The 22,394-nt window shown below is 43.3% G+C and overlaps 1 protein-coding gene across 8 annotated transcripts in view; it reads right to left on the reverse strand.

The window, feature by feature from the left end:
• Window positions 1-22,394, reverse strand: part of MCPH1 (microcephalin 1) — a 204,212-nt gene that overhangs the window by 172,406 nt on the left and 9,412 nt on the right. For 4 of the 8 annotated variants that reach the window (XM_073219223.1, XM_036995909.2, XM_073219222.1 and 1 more), the window contains exons 4-9: window positions 13,770-13,857; window positions 12,392-12,506; window positions 7,813-7,956; window positions 5,697-5,786; window positions 2,296-3,459; window positions 6-116 (exon numbers count right to left, since the gene is read on the reverse strand). In XM_073219223.1, coding sequence (XP_073075324.1) covers window positions 6-116; window positions 2,296-3,459; window positions 5,697-5,786; window positions 7,813-7,956; window positions 12,392-12,506; window positions 13,770-13,857 — 1,712 coding nt within the window. The remainder of the gene's footprint in view (window positions 1-5; window positions 117-2,295; window positions 3,460-5,696; window positions 5,787-7,812; window positions 7,957-12,391; window positions 12,507-13,769; window positions 13,858-22,394) is intronic. The other 4 variants (XM_036995911.2, XM_036995918.2, XM_073219225.1 and 1 more) reach the window with 4 other exon arrangements.

The following is a 22,394-nucleotide window of genomic DNA, read 5'->3' on the forward strand; positions in this document are numbered from 1 at the left end:
CTCACCTGGACTTGACCTCTGAGAGGGGCACAGGCTGTCTCCTTCTCTGCCATCTCCCTGAAAACCAGAAGAGCTCCTGGGACAGGAAAGGTACACACGAACAGCTGTCACCTGACCTAGTTTGTGCAAGGAGGTAAGTGAAAAGAGCAGGATAGGAAATTTCATTCTTTTTAGTGATTTTTGTTGCAGTGAGCATGTTTTGTGTACCGTTTGTAAAATTAGAGAATAGAAGTTTAAAAGGAAAAAATTACTCATTAACACAATTTCAAAGATGATTTTTTTAAAAAACAAAATTAAAAGCTTCTCCCTCCATCCTGGCTCTGTTAATGTTGACTACGGAACCCCTTTGTAACTTGTTCTTGCAACCTTTCCTGCACGCTGTGTATGTCAGATCTTGCCAGGGCCAGTGGGTGAAAGTGAGCAGAAAACAGAAACTGAAAAAAGACCTTTATTTCAACATAAAAGATTTGGAGCTATAACTTGATGTACAGAAGAGTCTTGACTGCTTCACCACCTCAGCATACACAGACTGCTTCTTTCATCTGTGTTAGGTTCCCAGAGAGCCGGGATACCAGGCGGGGCCGAAAGTGGGCAATTAAAACATCAATGGGTCTCGACTTTATCATAAAACTAAGGGATTAGATTTAGGCTAGACAAAATGTAAGTCCCTTCTGTCCTAAAACGGAATGACTTCTGTCTCTTTGGAATGACATAAAATAAGGTGACTCTAGAAGATACCCTTACGTTAGAGCCAGAGTAAGTCTGTCCCTGCCTTGGAGGCGAACTGAGTCGCAGGAGGGCCCTGCCGCACTCCATCCGCTGGGTTAACAGTGAATTGCCACATGATCGCCGAACTCTGGAAGGCCTACGCCTGCCAGCCCCTCTTCCTCCTCTAAGTGCCCGAGACCCCAGGGGCGGTGGACCCTGGGTAGGCCCCAGCGCGGACCTACGCCTGCTTCCCAGAATCACTGCATCTTTCTCCACAACACTGGGGTATACGGTGCACCACAGTCTGAAGCCAGATTTTTTCACATAATTTATATTTCCATTTCACTATATATTATTGAAAAGCTTAAAAAATACACAAGATAAAAACTGAGAATGAGAATGTAAGCTTTAAGAACATTATATTCTTAAGTACCAGAACAATTCTACATATCTACTGTTTTATATTAACTTTAGAGTAACATTATTTTTAAATAAATATTTTGAAAACACACTACTCAGCCTAATGGATCAGAAAATAGAGTTCCTTGTCAAAATATATTTTCAGAAAGTTAAGAATTAATAACAATTTTAAAATTAGGTTAAAAATACACAGAATTAATTCTTATTGTGATATGACTGTGAGGTGATTTTGGGGTATTTATATACCCAAGGAAAAGACATGAAAATACATGTGATCATTTTAACCCCTAACCTCTCCGTCTTGCAAAGGGTGGTTAAAAATTTGAAGAATGGAGAAATGATGAGAAACTAAAAAAAAACTGTCTTACTGAAATTTCAGCCCAATCTTTAGGTAAAGATGGCTGACGTCCACGATCTCTTCCCTCCTGATAGCCAAGACCTGCTTGTGCTTGTCACTGGAGAGCAGAATGTATTTCCGACTGCACCTGCTTCTGCTGCCATTACTACGACCACAGTTCTACTTTGTTGCTATGTTACAATTAAATTACAGATAGGAACGATCTATTTAAATGACATGCTTAAAGCAAAATACGGGTCAAACTAGGGCTGTTCCTTGAATGAACTTCTTAACTGAGCAAAAACGTTAAGAAAAAATTTTCTTTACAGCTGACAATGCCCAAAATTTCTTCAAAATAAATACTGATATTCCCATTTACTTATTCATGCCTTCTCTTCATAGAAACAACAGCTTATACTACCTTAACTTCCCTTCTAAAATAAACCGCCTCACCGTGATGCACCAAGACTTCTTAAACCGCTTAGTCTGCCTGCGCACAGCAACCACTTACAGCAGGAGGCTGCGGAGAGGCGTAAGCAGCAGCCCCTCTGGGCTCATTCACCCTGGGGCGTCGCTCACTCTTCCCACAGACAGGAAAGAAAAGGCCTGGGGAAATGTGTGCCGGCAGATTTCACCAACAGGCCCAGGAACTCCCAAGGGTGGTAAGGGATACCTGGAGAACGTACAATGAATTTATCACTGGAAAATAGCAAACGCACATTCTTTAAAATTAAAATATGGGAAAAGGGAAACTGTTTAATTATGAAAAGGTCTGTGAGGAATTTAAAAGACGGGTACCCATAATAATACTTGGAAAAGGAGTCACATACTTTTGCCACTACAGCCCCCGGAGCAGTTCTCCCTCTCTCCCGCAGAGACTCCTGCTGCACGGCCCCCCTGGGCAGGCGGCTCGCGCCCACTCTGCACCTCGCCCTCGGCGGGGGCAGCCCACTGGACACTCTTCACGCCCGTCAGCTCTCTCGTTGCTCCCCTGAGTCCTCTCGGGGGAGTGCAGCCACTATGATGTCCCTTCCCGACAAGCTCCTTGTGACGAGCGGGCTCATCAGTGACGTGAGCATAGTCATTCCCACCTGGGCTTCTGTCTTGTCTTTTCTGGGCGTCAGCCTCGTGACCACACCCCGGAGTTTCTTTAGCGGGAGATGCTTCCTGGGCGGTCATGCAACCCAGAGTTGTATTTGCTACCTCATTAGTGGGTGTGTGAAAACTGGATGTGGAGTTTGCTACTAAATCAGTACCGTCAACTGATTTGGGTTTTTTACCAATACAGGAAAAATCAGACATTTCTAATATGTTTGTTCTCTCTCTCTTGGAAAGAATTCTGCTGTGGAGCTGAGCAGGGTTTGTTAATGACTGGAATCTAGGAAGATTCTCTGAATTCCTTTCCTTAAGATTATCAGGTGAAAAATAGTCATCATATGTGGAGTCCTCGCAGCCCGGAGTCCTGCTGACAGGCCCTGTCGTGAACTGGCAGCTGTTTTCCGGCTGGAGAGGCTGCGGTCCTGGCAGAGGGGGTTCCCCACGGCACCTTCTCTGCTCCAGCTTTTCTCTGCGGAGGGAACGTAAGTTCTCTGACGTTCTTCTCTCGGCCGAGGGACTCCTGAGCCATGCGTGTCCCAGTGGGGGGCCTTTTGTTGCAGATAACGTGGGAGACAAATGATACTTCTCATCCAACATCTCCTTAGATCCTCCCTCACACTGCCCGGCAGGGGCACCTGCTGCATCTGTAGGAACTCCCTGCCCCTTTACCACGTCCTTTGCAAGGTTACCCACGGATTTCTGAGGAGGTAACTGACTGAGGTAATGGGGAGCTCCTGAGGGCTGCATGCTACTCGTTTTCAATACAGGTGAAGAAAGACATGTATCGCTTTTCATTTCATCAGTGAATCCTCCCAATTTCCTTTCCTGATTCCCACATCCTGAATTCCCACAAAGATCGTGAAAAGATGTATGCAGGCCACCAGCAAAGGATTCATCTGGAAAATATTAATGAAGAATTAACTTTTTCAGTGGTTTAATGGTTATAAAGGTACTTTTCAGTTGACCGATAAAGTAATACTTTTAAACATAGTTATTAGTTAAGAGTATGGCCCATACCTGCTCCTTCTCGTTTCCACTCAGGACACCTTTAAGGGCAGCATTTTTAACGAGGGAGCCTGGGCTTCAGTGTTCAGATGGGACGGGCAGGGAGGAAGAGGTAAACCTCTGACACTGTCACACACTCCTGCTGGAGGCCCAGATGCACCTGCACTTCCCCTGGAAGGGCGTCCACCCCTTGTCATTAAATTCTCAAGGTCAGATTCTGAAAGTCAGGGACCGCCACTACTGTCAAAGCCAAGATCTAGTCCTCCATGAAGCAGTCCACCATCGACACAGCCCGCCCGACTCTCCTACCCTCTACTGAAGTCCTCACATTATATTTACAGTCAAAAGGAATCCACCAGGTGGGTCTTATGTTCTGACTTCCCATACATTTTATCCATTTCTTGAGAGTAATGCTAAACTGCCACTATCTCCTGAAACTATGCCCATGTTTATACCTCCAGGCCTTGCCTTGATCCACACCTTAATCTAAGTCCTAATCTGCCTTCAAAACCCACTGTGGGTGCCAAAACATCTGAGCCCTCACACTGACTTCACCAGGTCTTCAGGACTCCGTTACCCTGGTTTCTGCCTGAATTTATGAAAGAATGTAACACACCGTCATCCTCAGTATCTGTCTCTGTCACTAGACCAGAGGCTTGCAGAGCACAGACACTCCTTTCTGGAATCTGAAGCCCCCAAGCTGGTGTTGCCTCGCCAACAAGGGCCCAGCCTTTGCTGAACAGATGGAGGGCCTCCACTTCAGGCTGCACAAGGCTGGGAAGCATAACCAACACTACAAAAGCTGTACATTTAGGGGAGAACAGGGGACTGCCAGGGAGCAGGGGGCAGCCCACGGGGTGTGGCGGCATGGTGCCCATACCATGCCAGGGGGCCCAGTGTCGCCAAGTCAGGGGCTGGGAATAGAGGTCACTTTTGATTTCAGAGGCTAATAAACTTAGCACATTTTTCAAAAAGCTGACAAGCAGTGTAACATGTCATTAATAGTAAATTCTTAAGTTATACCTCCTAGGTTCAAATCCTGGGCTGGTAATTCACAAGCTGTGTGTGACCACATACAGTCTGACCTCTCCAACCCGTTTTTTTCAGGGACAAAGTGGGGACAATGGCACCTAGGTCACAGGGCTGATGGGAGAACTTAATGACTCCATCACAAGACAGGGAACAGGGCCTGGCCCAGGAGAAATGGGACCCACATTACTTGTGATCATCACCTGTCTCCAAGTCCCAGGCAGGAAATACAAAGATGGGCTTGTTTGAGATAAATGGCTAAGTAACTTCAGTACACACCAAAGACATCACATGAATAGGCCACACATAGAAAAGGAAGCTTTAGTTTAGCTCCTGCTATCTTGATAGCAGATGTGATCTGTCTCTGTTGTGGTTTTCATAGTAAGATTCCATAACATTTCAAGCACTCTGAAGCCCAATTCTTTGAGGGTCATTGATACTTACTTGGGCCCTATTGTGGGCTGGGTGAGGAAATTCTAAGAAATGTGATATAACCAAAGGAAAGCTACAGCCATGAAAAATGATCATTCAAAGAGAAACAGGACTCCCACACTTTAAAAAATGTATGTATTAATATTAACTCTAATTTTTTAAATTTTTTATATTAACTCTAATTTTGTTAATTCTTTTCAACACTCAGCTTCTAATTAGAAACCCTCCATGTATTCCCTAAATCTTTAAATGATCTATACATACTTCACTGACCCCATGCAAACACATGTCCCATATATTCATCATGCCTGATGTGAAACTATTTTTCCTTGGCATTCTTACTGTTCTCAGGAACATACAATTTAAACTGCATGCAGATTAGTTCACATATCAACAGAGTGAAAACAAAATCAGCAATTGATCTGGTGCCAAAAAAGCAAATGCCCAGGAGAAAACCATAGGAATTAAAAACAAGTTTAACTATGCCATTTTTTCATGTCTTAATTTTATTACAATACCCATTTTTTTCTTACAATACCTAATTTCAGGGTGAAATTCATGAGTTCTAGTTTTCAACTAACAGTTCTTCTCATCAGAAAAATTCCAAATAAGAAAATCATACTATTTTCAAAGCTTCATTGTATCACAGAAGACAAAATAATTTTACCTGAACACAAAGTATCCCGAGAAATGTTCAAAGATGCTTCCCAGGAGGAGGCAACCGAGTGATCGGGAGAGTTTCCAATCACCTGGGAAGCTGAAAACATGATCACAACTTTCATGAGACACGACTTTCATTCTTTAGTAGACGAAGGCCACAGGACAGCTACCACGGTGTCCCGTCTCACACCCGCATGTGCTTGGGCCGCAGGCTCTCGGTCCCTATTTCTTGGCTCGCCCAGGGTGCCCTGCCTTGCAGCTCCTCAGCCATAAATGCCCGCTCTTAGCTTGCGACCAGGGCTAGCCAAAACTGACTCCTGGCGCTTGGACCTGGGCAGCAGCATCGGCGCGGGCCTCTGGAAAGGCTGCTCAGCGGGGGTCTGGCTCACCCGGGAGGCACACACATTTTAAAACAGAAGTCAGGGCCCAGGAGGGCGAAGCAGAAGGATGGGAGCCTAGATCCCTGAAGACGTTGCACCCTGACTTCTTTGCCATTACAGAGAAATGCCTTTCTATTGAATTTAAGCCACTGGTTTTGTGTTTATCTGTTCTACGTAGCCAAAACTCACCTCAGCTGATATGGGTGCCCATGGCATATTACATACAAATATAAATTCAAGACAGATTAAACAGCTAGCCTTCAAGAACAAACCATGACAGCAATGGAAGAATATACAGAGCCATTTTAAAACCAGGAATCTGGGACATTATAAGGAGAAGACAGATTTGTCTACATAATGTATGTTTTGCAAAACTTGCTGCACACTAAATGACAAACAACAGATTTTGTGTATTTTACTCAACAGTGTATTTACTGAGTGCCCACTACATATTGCTCCACCCTGGACAGCTAGATTACGTTTGCAATGCACAAGCAGTTAAGTGTCATTGATATACAAAAGACCACTAAGAATCAGAAATAAAAAGAAAAATTTAATAGGCAGCTGGACAAAGACATATCCAGAGATAACAGCATGTTTCATCAGTGAGTCACAGTAACATGAAAACATGTTCAACCTCATTAGCAAATTCACTATCCACTGCAAAAGGAAATTAGGCCGAAAAAAAAGCAGTTTTTCAATCTCATATTGAAAAAGATACAAAGACAATGCTATACAGTTTTCCAAGTGTGGAGAAACTGTGGAGTTCTTAAAGATGACTGGTGGGAGGCAAAAAATGGCACCAAGTTTTTTAAGGGCAACCTGAGAATACCATCAAAAATTTTTATTTCTGCCTTTACAAATTAACATTATTGAAATACATGAAAAACACGAATGTACAGGTTTATGAAGCATGCCCATTAGCATATGGATGTTAACAGTAAAAAGTGGGGAGAAGCTTTATGTCCATAGATAAAAATGGTTAAAGAACAACCCTACCATGTAGTTTAAAATGAGTAAAAACTGCAGCACTCTCGCCAATAAAGAAAAACTGGAAAAATACCTGCCAACAGATGATTCAATATCAAACTTCTAGACTACTTTGCAGCACCTTAAGAAATAAAGAAGAAAAGGAAAAGGAGGTGGGCTCACACCTACTGACCTGAAAAAAACCCCAGAACACTTTTAAGTAGAAAAAGAGAGCTGACATAGGCTGTCATAAGCTAATGTTGGTAAAGGAAAGCAACATGTCCACACAGGAAGGGTAAGGAGCCCGCATCTTCTGCATACATTCACAGATTATGTGGTGCCCTGAAAAAGGTAGGGAAAAGCATATCGACTTAAAATGTGGGTCACCATGGGGAAAGAAGAATCGGGGAGAAATCAAAATGGGTTTATATTATGAACCATATACTGGTAAATGTTTTAAGAAACTGTGCTTAGTACTACTTGATTAAAAGATTTAAAGATAAAAGAAATAAAGGGAATATAAACTGATGCTTTAGATCTTTAATGTAAAGCAAATTCCTTCAGAAGAAACATCCAACTAAAAAGAAAGAAAATCCCTGGAGGAGCCTTACAGTAAGATTTTCTGGAAAATATTAACAAAGTCTACCCTGAAATAAGTCAAAACCTGTTAGAATCGGGAAACATTAACTAAAATAATGAGAAGGAAAAAAACTTTAAACCACAATTCATTCACCAATTTGCATATTTTTCATGTCATGAAGTGTGAGCACTTACAGGTTGGGGAGAGGTTTTCCCTTTTCTCCTTCATCTCCTGTAATCTCTTCTCCATCGCACTCTGCTGCCCGCTGTACATTTTAATTGTGGGACTATACACCAATGAACCACTAGGGTCAAATAAGAGAACAGGCACACCATTATCTGAAAATGAACAAAAATCCAAGTTTAAGCTTGAAAAAATGCTGTCCTACTTCAAAAGTAACACCCCCCCACCCCCGGTTTCCTCTTCTGGTTCAACATCATTACCATGTCCACCCACAGACACCCAACCACCACCAGCACCTCCATGATAGGTAAGGACACCTGCTACAGACATCCACGTGCCAGCCCGGGGCTAAGTCCAATGTGCCTGAGCTCACTGGGCCTTCCCCCAAACCCAAGGCCCATTTAAAGAGAAAGAAACGAGATGCAGAAGGGAAGTGACTTGAGTACGTGGGATCACACAGCTAGTGAGGACATAAAGCCAGAATGCAACGGGGCTCCTAAACATGAGGGCAGCAGACTATGCCACCCTGAAACATGACATTTTGGCATAAGGGTTATTCTGAGTTAAAGGCATTTTACAGCAGGTGCAAGAGGTCTGACTCAGCCCCTCTTTCTTCCTGCAGGCTGGAGATAAACCTCCTGGTGAGAGATAGCCTGCCTGTACCAGAAGGAAAGAAACATTCTTTTCACCAGAGACGGGAGTGGAGGCCAGGGGAATTCTGTGTAACAGACCTCATTAGAGGAACTCTTATCTTCCTTTGGTCCCCTTATGTTTTAGTTACTTTTCCACAGTTGCCTCTCTTTGTTCAGCCTAGTTCATAGGCATTAGGTTTTGCCACGTCTTTGAGTCTTCCTATCATGTCCTTGTGAGGGCGCCCATGTCATGAACAACTGATGTGAACGGGAGTGCTTTCTCCTGCTCATCTGGCTTTTGTAACAGAGCCCCCGCTGAGCAGCTTGGAGGGCAGAGGGAAAGTTCTGTCCCTCCTATGATGGTTTCAGTAACAGCCACCACTAACCTCCTTGCCACCTGCCCTCAAGAGCCACTCACAGAAACACACGAACTTTGGGGTCAGGGGATCCTTGAGCCATGAAACGATGGGCTACAGTGTGTACGGGTGCACAGCTCCCAGGTGCTCAGAGAACTCTGGAACTCCGACCACTCCCCACTCCCATAAAAAGAGCAAGAATCATTCAATATCCTCTCCTTTGCATCTCAGAAGCCTGAACAACTTTTACTGCACTTCCAACAAATGCAGACATACATTAGTTGTATCTTTAATACCTTACATTTGTAGTTTTTAAAAGGCAATTTTTATCAAGATACAAATTTGGTCTAAAATGAGAATATTTTGTGTCAGTCATTATCTGTTTGACAAATTATTTTCAGATACCCAATGTCTGATGAGGGAAAGGAAGCACAAATGGCAGAAGTATGAAGGACAATAAGCCAGTGGGGCCCTGCTATGTGGGGGTGGGGCCAGATCACAGGGGCTGTGGCAGGCTGGTGTGTTACCATAACAGATTCACAACAAGCCTAATAATTCTACATGAATAATTTCAAAATACACAGCAAAGACTTTGTGACATAGCAATACAGACTAAAAAACAACACTAAGGAATTAATGCTTCCTACTTCTATGCTATACATTATATATTTACCAGTGATGCACTGGGATTGATCTTAAACACTGAATTTATAGGGTACTGAAAAAGGATAGTGAAATCACCTCACACCCATCAGAATGGCTATTATCAAAAAGACAAGAAACAATGTATTGGGGAGGATGTGGAGAAAAGGGAACCCTTGTGAGTTGTTGATGGAAATGTAAAATGATACAGCCACTATAGGAAACAGTATTGATATTCCTCAAACAATTAAAACTAGAAACACTATCCAGCAATTCCACTTCTGGGTACTTATCTGAAGAAAATGAAAACACTAATTCAAAAAGATATCTGTATGCCCCATGTTCACTGTAGTGTTATTCACAATAGCCAAGACATGGAAGCAACCTAAACGTCCATCATGGAGAAATGGGTAAAGATGACATGATACTTAGACACTATGGAATATTACTCAGCCATGAAAAAGAACGAAATCTTGCCAATTGCAACAACAGGGATGGACCTTGAGGGCACTATGCTAACAGAGAAAGACAAATACCATGACTTCATCTACAGGTGGAATCTGAAACACCACCACCAACAAAAGCAAAGAAGCCTGAGTTCACGGATATAGAGAACAGACTGGTGGTTGCCTGATGCAGGCTGGGGGGCAGGTGAAAGGTTAAAAGGTACAGACTTCCTGTTATAAAATGAGTAAGTCATGGGGACTTACTACAGTTAGTAATTCTGTATTGCACATTTCAAAGTAGCTGGGAGAGTGCATCTTGAAAGTTCTTACCTTGAGAAAAAATATTTTTTGTAAATATGTATGGTGATGGATGCTATGTGGACTTACTCTGGAGCTTATTTTGTAACACATACAAATATTGAATCACCACACTGTACACCTGAAACTAATATACCTCAATTTAAAAAATGAAAGAAAGGACTTTGTGATTAAACATATAAGGACACAATTTTCCCTATTTTTGATTCTGTAAAAGCAGCCTGTTGCTACCTAGAATTAAAAAATGTAGCTAATCTATCCTCTAAATTCATCATGTAGTATTTGTAGCCTTGTATAAGACACAACCATAAACAAAACTGTGTGCCACTGTTTAAGTGTTTCAATGTTTTACAAATAATTCAAAACAAAGAATAAAATATCTTGAAGCCAACAAATTACTACACAGGAAAAAAGAAAAGCTGTATAAATAATGTCTATTTCAAAGCATCAGGGAACTAATGAAGAAACAAGGACCAGAGGGGTCAGGAATCTGGAGAGGAGAAACAGGAGGTGACTGACAAGCTATGGATGCTTTTACCACCAGGACTGTGAGCACAGAGCCCACGGTAAGAGGCTGAGTCCTGTCTTTACGCAGGCAGAGTTCCTGCTGAGAAACCAAGATACTAGCTAAGTGCTTGTCAGTCTCACCAAACTGGGGAGAAAACAAAGCTTCAGAGCACAAATTCCCAATAGAAAGGGCACAGTAGAGAACTGGTACTTGCATGTACATTTTTATCTTCAAGAAATCTGCCGAATTCTAAAGCTACAAGTGGCAGGACAGCAAAAGGACTTTGTGATTAAACATGTAAGTCTTCTGTGAAGTGGTGACGTTTTCTAAAGTTCACTGTTGCTGAGAAATGAAAGACACAGTTCAGGGCAAGCAGGGAAGGGTCCCGGGTATCAGAACAGGCTCTCAGTGGAAGGTCTAGATGGTTATATGCTGGCATCAGTGTCCAGACAAAAGTCTACCAAGCCTTCCCCAAAGCGCGAGGAAGCTCCTATTCAAATCAGCCCCTATTCCAATTACTGTGAACACGCCCCCATGCCACTAGCTTACAGAGGGAGTTGGAAACCTTGTGGCTAGGCTCAGAGTATCACCTGGGTCTTTAAACATATAGTATAACTAATCACTTGCCTTCAGTTTAAAAAAAACTTAGTCCTACTAAGAGACAGGACTATATGACCAAAAGCAAGGGAAAAACTCATACAAAGACAGCAGTGGACTGTACATACTGCAGATGGAAGACAAAGAAAGATGACAAAGAAAAACTGTGGGTGTTTTAATCAGAATAACAGAATCTATAAAAAATAATTGGGAATCCTAGAACTGTAAAATAAAATTACTAAAATTATGAACCCAAAAGATGGATTTTATAGCAGATTAAATACAGCAGAAGAACATATTAGTGAACTGAGGAAAGGTCAACAGACACTATTTAAACTGATGCACAGAAGTAAAACAGAATCCAAACATCTCTGTGAACTCCAGCTAGGCTACTGAAAAAGAGAACTGCACCAAGGAACGTCATGCTCAAACTGAATTTCAGGCAAACACACACACACACAAAGGTAACCAAAACATACACACCTTTAACACAGCAAAATTAAAACTGTGAGCCAATCTGTCAATAGGTATTATGAAGGCCCCAATTCCAAAGATGATGGAATGTCTTCTCCCACCCCTCAGCTTTCCTGAGGTATAACTGACAAAAATTATACATATTTAAGGTTGAAAAAAAAACTATCATCTAACATTTGCTTATTTTGAGTAACAGAACGAAAAGACTGAATATTAGGTAAAAATACAAAGTTACATATAAAACAAAGAAGAAATAAATAGGCATCTATTCTACTAGGGCTTATTAGTCAATGCTTGCCTTTTTTTTATTCTTTCTAGAATCATTCCTGAAAGTAAAAGCTTCATCAATCTGGTAAGTGATTAAGCCTTTCTGGTCTATTAGCTCAACTATATGGTGGCCCTATATACACCTGTACTCAAGGTCCTCTGGGCAATTTACATTTTGTTCTCTCCTTCCTAGGCTGGACTACTGCAGTCCTCTTAGCTATGTCATCCCAGATGCCACTGGCTGCCAGGCAAATTAAACTGCAAGTGCAGACACAGGTGCAAAGGGCCATGCTCTACTTCCTAGCTACCCAGACACAAGCACAAAGAACCGTGCTCTAATTTTGGCTTACCCATAGTTGTTTTTTGCCTTTGTAGCTCTTTAGCCATTTTCTCAAATTTCTTCTGAAGTCTTTTATCATTTTCTGGTGTTTTAGGGATAAAATCTTTGGGCTGCATACACTTACGCTGTGCAAAAAGAACATAAAAATGAACAATACTGTATTCAATTGTGTAAGACAGGAAGAGAACCCTTTCATGTACATTTCTGATACCTTCTATAACAAATAACTTTAAAAACTTTCTTAAAAAGGTATTTCTTGCACTACATGTTAAATGGCAATATTTACTTTTGTGCAATGTTAAAAATCCATACAGAATTTTAAGACTGAATAAAGGGCTGTACACTAAGAAGCTGTGTGTTTTCTGAGACATTTTTAGGATCCCAGCATTTTTAGTTTCCAGGAAGGTTGTCAAACAAGATTAGTCATTTTCCTTATTTCTGCTACTCTCACATTATCTCCTCTCCCCTCAAAAAAAGTTATGACATAGTACTAAAACACAAAGCAAGTACTTTTTAACTACCAAATAAAAGAAACATTAGTTTTGCCTTGTAGTCTTTAAATCACAGTAACTCTATTCAGCTGGTAAAAATAAAAAAAACTATACATGTACAAGGTGTGACAAATAAAACCTCAAACACACAGGGCCCAAGGCTAATGTAATACCCAAAGGAAGGCTTGGGTGAACTTTTCCATCTCACCACCCTCAGTCTTTCAAACATACCTACATTCACAACCCCTACTTTCTCTTTAGAACTCCCCATGTAGCCTGGCCACACCCCGGATATAATAGCTGGTCTGTACTTTGACTTTACCTACTACGGCTTGGGCACCTGAGCTCTCCCTTAAGAACCCTGGAAAAACAGGTCTTCTTTCTAGGCCTCTCTGGGTTTTCAGGTTGAAGCTCCCAGCCTAAATATGCTTACACCATGTGTAGTCTAACCTGCTTTGTTCCAGTCTTAAAAAACTTCTCCTAGCCACTCAAGGCTAAAGCCCACTCCTGGCTTCATGATTCAGCATCTTTTCTGTCCTTAGTTATTCATTCATTCACCATTTAACAGGAATGTTATTACACATCAGGTACTGGTCTTGAAGCAAAAATACAACAAACAAAATTCTGAAGAAGTTACCAAACAGCTGAGCTTACTGGTCTCTTGGCAACTTTTAGTTTTCCCTTGAAATACCGTCTCTTCCATTTCTTACAAATTACATCAAAACATTTATGGGCTAAAATAACCCCTATAATTGACTAAAAAATGGTCTGTGAAAAGAACAGTATCATCGATGCAATATTTAAGACGACTCCTGAACATATTTCTAGAAGTTTGATTTTCTAGGAATAGAAAAATGAATTCATAGCTGCCACTATCTTACTGAACTACATACTTACTTTCCTTTTAATGAGGCTTGGTAAGTGGTCCTTAGTATGAGCTGCAGGGAACAGTGACTCGTCAATGTGGGCCCCAGCTGTCCTGCATCTGTGTGAGCAAATTGAAGCAGCATGAGCATGTGTGTATCATATTCACAAAGCACTAAATCTGTACGTGTCAGCAAAATAAGGAATGTGTGCACAAACATGTCTTTTAAAATAAGTACATTTATTACTAAACACAAAGGACAATATAAACTCACTTTCCAAAACCTTCTATGTTGTTTTGTAAGTATAAGTGGAGAAGCAAGAAGTAGGTGAAGGAGATATTTTTAGGAACAGTTTCAGACTTCAACACACTTAATAATGACCAGCACGCAGCACTCACAGGCAGGAGCACATGCCATTAAGTGAAGAGTACACATGCCGTAGGAGGCCTACTCTGGAGCTGGAGCATCCTCAAGAAACCAAGGCCAGATGCTCACTTTTCCTCCAAAGCCGGGCTCTGTCCGGTGTGCATGGCCACAGAGAGCAGGCTGTGCCGCCTGCTGCTCCTGCCTGCACCCAACCCATTGCCACCCACCACACCCCGTCACCTGTCCTGCCAAGATCTTCACCCTCTTGCCTCTTAGGAATCCCTCAACCGTTCCCTGCTTCTACGCACGTAGCCATTCAATCTAAGCAGTCACAATGATTTTCTAAATAATCTCCTTGCCTGTGGTTTCTCTTCTTCTAATTCATTCATATATTAATGAAATATTAACATTAAAATGTTTTATTCATCACTCCACAACCCAGATCAAAAACCTTTGATCACCCCCATGTTTATAGAATAAGCCCACCTATCTTAAACTGAAGTTTAAGTTCTTTTTAAGACATGGCATGTAACTACATCTCAAACTGTATTTCATAAGACTATCACTGTTCTGCATTTAGCATGCAAAGGGTAGTTGAAAATATGATGAAGAACAGGGTGAGTTTAAAAAAAGAATGAGACAAATATATCCATATTGATATAGAAAGCTCTCTAAAATACATTAAACATTAAAAGGAAATAAAATACTTGTGTGTATTGAAAGACAATAAAGAAAACAAAAGTCACAGACTAAGAAAATATTCACAACATTTATATCTGAATTAAAAAACTGGTACGCACACTATGAAGAGAATGAGGACCTGTCTTTTAGGAATGTGGCTCTTTCAAGACGATTCTTCCCTTGAGCAGGGCTTACTAGCTCCTCCCCATTCGAGCAAAGTGTCGCCTATTTCCCACTTTTATAAGCAACAAACTAGCAAATGAGAGGCCCCCCCACCAAAAGCATCCAAATAGAAGACTTGGATGAAAAGAGCTGGCATCATGCACCATCACACCCATGACACTGACATCACAGTCATCGTCATAAACTCAGGCAACTCAAGGGAGCCTCACGCCATCCTGGTGGGTCAGTACTACTGTTTTCTCCCACTTTAGCTGAGGAAACAGGCTCACAGAGGCTCATTTGCTGAAGTTTAAAAAACCAATCAGTATGCTCCACTAGTTAACAGTTTGGGGAAAAGCTTGGTTCACTTGGGTAGAATGGGTGCCTGGGCCAGGTGACGTAGCTGAAGGTATGTTCTGTCCCTGTGGGGAGTGAGGGTCCAACAATCTGTCACATGATAAGAAGCAAAGCTGCAGAGAGACACCCCCTGAATCTACCGGGGTTTAAACATGCTCGTTCACGAGGAAGAAACAGGTGGCCTGTAACACTGGTAATGTCACTGCACGCACGACAATGTGTGGGTCGGTCCGCAAGCCTAGTACAATACTGAGGACCTGACATTAAAGCCCAGTTATCAGACAATCAAAATCCACTGAATAAACAAACAAAAAAGGCTCACGAGTTGAATTTCCACTTTTCCTCAGAAATGTAAAATGATAACATTATCCCTTTACTAGTGGTTAAGAAGCGTTCCAACAGAGTCCCCTGAAAGCAGAACCGACTTCAGTCTGGAACTGCTGCTTGGGAACCACTGGGAATGAAGCGGCAAGAGTCAGCCTTCCCTCTGGGTTCTCACCTGGTCCCCCCTCCAATGAGCCTTGTCGCCTGCGCACTAAGGAGCCCTGGCACTTCCCAGCAGCCTGCCAGGGCCGCCCACCCCCGCTCCTCTCTGGACAAGCTGGGCCTGCAACAGGGCCCACTATGCTCATGCCTTACCCACTGCACGCCACCACCTGATCCCCTAAGGCAGGCGCCAGAAGCATTTTAACCTCCCACACAGGACCGACAAGCCGAGATGCCTTCGTGGAGGCTGACCGCTCCAGCGTCCACACAAACACGGGACAGCCCGCGTCTCCAATGGTCCAGGGAAGAGCCTAAACCACGGAAGGTTAGGTCACAGCCCTCAGCAAGCAGCGCGGGTGGGCGTGAACCCCTCTTGGGCTGGCAGGCAGGGTGTGCGCACTGCAGGATGAAGCCACGCCGCCCGCTCCCCAGCCTGGATCCCTGCTCATCCCTTGCACTCCAGAGCTGCACCTTTCAATGCACCACTTCCTCAAAGATGCGTTCAGAGAACAAGGCCAGGACAGGAAAGAGGTGTGGGAACTGGATGCCAGGTAAGGGCGTCTGAGGAAAATGCCGAGCCACCAGAAACAGCAAAGGAAGTGCAGGACGCCAGAGCGGATTGGGGTACCCGGGCATGTGCGGCTCGCACCTTCCCTTTCCTCCCGCACAAGGAGCAAACCGCTCTCACTTTTCATGAGCCTAAGGTGCCGAGGCCACGTCTCCAGTGGCCAGTTCCCATCCTTCCCCAGGAGGGACCACAGTGGTATGCCCACCCCGTCCGCTGGAGAACCTATATGCCGGGACAGACACACAAATACCCGAACCCTAACTAGACAGGGACAGCTCTAAGGCCACACATTTCCTGATCCCCACCTTCCATTCTGTGTTCCTTCTGAAGACTCACCTGAGACTATGGGCTCCTGCAGACCCTATTCTCCCCCTGATCACTGCCCAGGCCACACTGACCCCCGGTGGCTCCTCAGACAGAGGCCCCAGCCTCACTGCAGGGCCTATGGACTTGCTGTTAAAAATCGGACCAACTCCATCCTGAATTGTGTCAGGGTACATGTTAGAGGAGTAAAAAATCTCTGGGACGATAAAACAGGGGCAATTTATATTACTGGTTTGATTATCTTAATAATTTATCAAGAGAGTTATTACCAATGACATTATAATATCTTGGTATGATAATGGGGTATCTACACCGGTGAGCATTTAGTAACGTATATAATTATCAAGTCACTATGTTGTACATCTGATACCAATATAACATTGTACATCAACTATATTCCAATAAAAAAATATTTACCAAATCCTAATACACGTGTTGGGCTATAACATATATTTGTGTGAAGAGTGAAAGAAGGCTTTAGACCCACATGATCGCAGCCAGAGCTGAAGTTCAGCTATGCTGCACAGTGGGGTAGGGATAAGCCCACTTCCTTGTCTCCCTACCAAGTGCTGCATAGACTGGGGGACCCGCCACAGCAAAGCAAACATCTGGGGCTGCAGTGGCACTTCCATGATCCTTAAAATAGCAAATTGCTTGGTAATCTCAATGCCTATTCATGTGCCATGTCATGAACTGGCAGGAAATGCACCTTTGAGTAGTGGAAGCCATTTGTACCCTGGCAGCTACCTGAAACCAGTCCTGTTGTTATGCATCTAAGAAGTCCTGGCCAATCCTGACACTGCCAGCCTCTCGCTCTTGAAAAGCCAGGGCAATGGGAAGGTGCAGACCTTCTGTGGGAGAAGGACCCCTCCAGCAACAAAACAAGAGACTGGGGGAGCTCTCCCAGGAGGGCAGTGAGGGCAGCACGGGCGCGGCTCGCCTGGCACAGAGCAAGACCCGGTTAGAGCCGGCTGCTGCGACCAGGAAAGTTGACGCACCCCAACTGTACAGCAGATGTTCTCAAACTTTTTGGACTCAAAAGTCCTTCCACTCTAAAAAATGCTGAGATCTCAAAATGCTTTTTTACATGAGTTATATTTACAGATATTTATTGTAACAAATTAAAACTGAGCAGTTCTAAAAATATGTCATTTAAAAATAATAAACCAAATGTGTTAATATAAAGAACAGCTTTTATGAAAAATAACTGTCTTTCCCAATACAGAAAAAAATTAGGGAGGCAAGTGGCATGGCTATACTTTTCTGCAAATGACAACACATAGCTGGATTCTCACATCGGCTTCAGCATTCTGCTTTCTCCGTGTGTCATATGGCTCCTTGATTGCACTGCACTCTCCTGACAGAACGACGGGGAAAAGGCAAAAAATGTCTTACTATGAAGTTTCAACTCTGCTCACCCCCTTAAAGGGCCTTGGAGACCAAGAGGTCCCTGGACCATGATTTGAGACCTGAGGTTCTAAAGCTAGAGACCCACTGACCCAGTATCACTTAAGCATGATTCACGACCCAGGTCTGCCTTCTCAGTAAACCTGTGTCTGGGACAGGGGACGGGTAATGCCCTAACTGGCAACAGCAGCTATTCTGTGTGTTGCTCTGCTTGTTTCTAACCCACATAGGAACTCTCAAAGTTGGCTACAAGCAGAAAAATCTAATTTGGCAGGTTTTAAAAACACCTGTCCTTTCAACATACAGCTATCAATCACTGAAATAGGCTTTAAAAACTTAAATGTTTAAGAACAGTTTTGAACTTTTTGATCTCTATTCCTGCCACTCTGGCAAGCCCTCTGCATGTGCCTCCATGTACCAGTAGGCAATAAATCTGCCCCTCCTGCCTGCACTTCCCAGCCAACAGCTTACTCCTAGAGCCACAGGGACGGAGAATGGACACCTGCAAGGTGTGTCCACACAGAGAAGGCCCAGGTGGAGCCCAGGCAGGGTGAGGAGGGCATCCATGCAGGGGTGGCAGTGAGAGCTGTCAGAATTTTAGCAGGTAGGGAGAGTACTTACATGTGGGGGTGATACGGGCAAGAGGGACATCTGTGCAGAGGAGGCCCAGTGTGCAGGGCGGGCTGGTGGTGGCGGTTTGAGCCTGATGGACAAGGGGCTGCAGGGAGCAGCATGGCCTTGCAGAGACCTGTCCCCTAACTATTTGATGAACTGCCTTGTTAGGATAATGGGCATCAGGTTCTTCACCGTCTGACAAGGGAGTTACAAACAGTGGGGGTAGAGAGACTACAGGGCTTAGTGGGAATGAACTGATTCCCTATCTATGGATCCTTCCAAAATAAAGGCAAGAGCAGCTACACATGCACCACCAACTAACCACAAGGGGAGAGCAGCAGCCCCACCCACACTGGAGCATGTGGAACTCCTAGATTTTGGGTTCAAAATACCATTTTCCACCAAGAAGAACCAGGGTTCCTGGGAGACGTGCCTGAATCCAGGGCCGGGAAAGAGGAAGTACAAGCTGAGTCTGGGTTAAGTTGTGCCAGAGAAAAGGGCATTCAGAGAAGGATGGAAGAGGTGGAACAACAGACGTCAACCTGAAAACGCCACCACTGGCCAGTCACTGAGAATTTAAACCTTAAAAGGAGCACTGATGGCAGTGGGTTACGATCTGCTGAGTAAAGCAGGGACACACACACACACACACACACACACACACACACACACACACACACACACACTGGCCAGTCACTGAGAATTTAAACCTTAAAAGGAGCACTGATGGCAGTGGGTTACGATCTGCTGAGTAAAGCAGGGATGGACACACACACACACACACACACACACAGTGAGGAGGTCCTGCTGAGTAAAGCAGGGACACACACACACACACACACACACACACACACACACACACACACACAGTGAGGAGGTCCCAGGGTTAATTCCTCAGTGTGGATGGTCATGCCCATGCACAAGCAAGAAAATGGGCTTGTTTGTAGGAAATCCTAAATGCAAGGGTGATGGGGCATCCAGGCAGCAAATATACTCTCAGACAGGCAAGGACCTGTGAATTGTATTTCCAACTAACCTGTTAACGATTCTTTAAAAAATGCAGCATTATGACCAACATTCTTCAACACAACTTAAAGGTAACAGCCAAGCAGACCCCTATCCCTTGTGACTTTATTTCTTCTTTCTTCAATGTAAACATGTCTAGTGTCTGATGGAAACCTCAGAATTTTATCGGTTGCCTCTATACAGTTGTCTGTTCTTAGAATGTGCCAAGAAATAGCCCAACAAAATGGGGTTCTAGTGACACCTAGTGACCTTATCTATTTAATGTTCACATTTTCAGGGGAAAACATAAGCAATGGCCTGACAGGCAGTTGACAAAGACAAGAAATAGAATATTAGATAAAGGTCAATTTGACTATTATCTCCAAGTGCTGTTCAAGAAAGTTCAGGCTCACTAAAAATCAAGGAAAGGCACATGAAATCAATTTTATTTTTTCCACCTGCAAAGAAGGAACGATGAAAATGACTGCTAATTCTCAGTATGAATAATGGTTTTGGTAAACAGGTATGCTTTTACACTGCTAGAAAGAATGGAATTTGGCACTCTTTCCAGAGGGTAATTTGGTGGCATCTATCATAAATGTAATGCAAGCCCTCTGAACTCAGAAGTCCACTTTTGGAATTTAAACCTAAGGAAAGACATACAACTGCAAGAAAGTAAGGTGCACAGAGGCATCGACGCTGTACTATGTCCAACTTGGAAAAAAAGAATGGAAAACTTTATACTCATTCACAGGAGGCCAGTTACATAAATTACTAGACATCTATGATAAAAGTATTATATATGTTTTAAAAAATGAGATAGATCTCTAAATACAAACATGGAGAGATATTCTCTAATGTATTGTTAACTAAAAAAGTATATGTGCATTCTAGTAAAAAACACCTACTTATTTGCATACATGTATATAAAAATACGAATGTGTAAATGTCTATGTACACATTTTTTATATGCTTAGTAAAAAGTCTCAAACTATACACTCCAAATTCTCAACAGCAGGTCTCTGAGAGGAGAGATGATAAGGCAAAAAGTCGAGTAAGTGCAGACTTTTCACTTTAAAAATGTACACACATTAAATATAAATACATGTTATTCAAAATAAAGTTTATGTTTCCAAGACAGCAAAAAAAAGCCAAACATCAGTAATTAATTGTATATAATGATTAAAATCTGATTGCATTATAACAGACAGTAAGAATTTGCATTAAAAATGTGATTAAGTTCACTTTCAGGACCTTCAGAGACTCCTTTGGACAGTTACAATTGTTTTGGAGTCTCCATAAGCCCTTGAGAGGGGACAGAAACAGGGAAGGGAAGCAGGGCACAGAGCAACAAACGAGAGCCAGAGGGCAGGACCCTCAGGAAAACGGTGTGAGAATCCATCAGGAAGCCGCCAAGAGGCCTCATTTCAGTCAGTACTTCCTTCGGTCAGTTTACATCTTTGCCCAAGCGCCTCCGTTCACATCAAGCTCTCAGGAAAGATCTATTTTTCTGCACCCCCCTCCTCCACTTCCCTGTGCCACCTTCTACACCTAAGTCATGTCACTTCCCCCAAGAAATTTTCTCTGATGTGTATCTCCAGGCCAGTGTTAAGTACAGGCTCCTCTGCTCACTAGTTGTTGGGACAAATGCTTACTGAGCACCTGTGATGAGTCACAAACACCTACTCAGTGGAAACAACCGTAAAACAAGGCAAACGTGGCTGCTACATGGGCAGGGTTCACACTATAACAGAAAGACCAAGATGCAGGATTAGGGAGGCAGATACACGACCTTGGCAGGGAAAACAGACACATGAAAAAAATAAGTCTTACCAGCACAAAAGGGAAACAAGTAGTTGAGATGGGGAGTGTCAAAGAGGACTCTACTACAGAAGCGGGATGGAGAGGGCACTTCTGGGAAGACGACCCTTGAAATGTGACAAACCTGAGGGGCTGAGAACAAAATGGGGGAAGAACCAGGCAGAGGAGACAGGACTCTTGTTAACAAGAACTAGAGGCCTGCGGAGGACACAGAAGACCAGATGTGGAAGATGCGAACAGGACAGTGGTACCGCTGTGGCTGGCACGGGCAGAGAACTATCGAGATGTATCATGCAGAGCTCTGAGCTGGGGATCAGCAAAGATTTCCTGTAAAACAGTGAGTATTTTAGGCTGAGCAAGGCACCTACTCAGTTCAGCAGGTGTCATGAACAAGCAGCCATTCACAATTCATAATCAAATGTGCATGCCGTGTTCCAGCAAAACTTTATTTATGGACACTGAGATTTGGATTTTGCATAATTTTCATGTATCAGGAAATAACTGACTTTCCCCCCAACCTTTCAATACTGTAAAACCCATTGTTAGCTCATGGGCTATGAAAAAACAGACAGACAGTGTGGCGGGCTGGATTGGCCCACAGGCCAAAATGTGCCCTTTCCTGTGGGAACCTCTTAATTCTAAGCCACTTGACCTCAGCAAGGATTTAGGTGCTCAAAGTGCTGCGTCTGCTAATGAGCACGAAGCAAAAGGAAAGGCAGGTGGGCAGGAGGCTGGAGCGTTAATGAGGCAAGTGACAAGATGCCTGGACTGGGGCAGAAGGACCAGGAGATGGAGACAGACCAACAGCTGTTTCAACGGGCTGCCTAAGAGTGAGGGAGAGGGGAGAATGGCAGTGCTTCACCC

The sequence above is a fragment of the Manis javanica genome, chromosome 12, assembly GCF_040802235.1.
Source record: "Manis javanica isolate MJ-LG chromosome 12, MJ_LKY, whole genome shotgun sequence".
Lineage (NCBI taxonomy): Eukaryota > Metazoa > Chordata > Mammalia > Pholidota > Manidae > Manis > Manis javanica.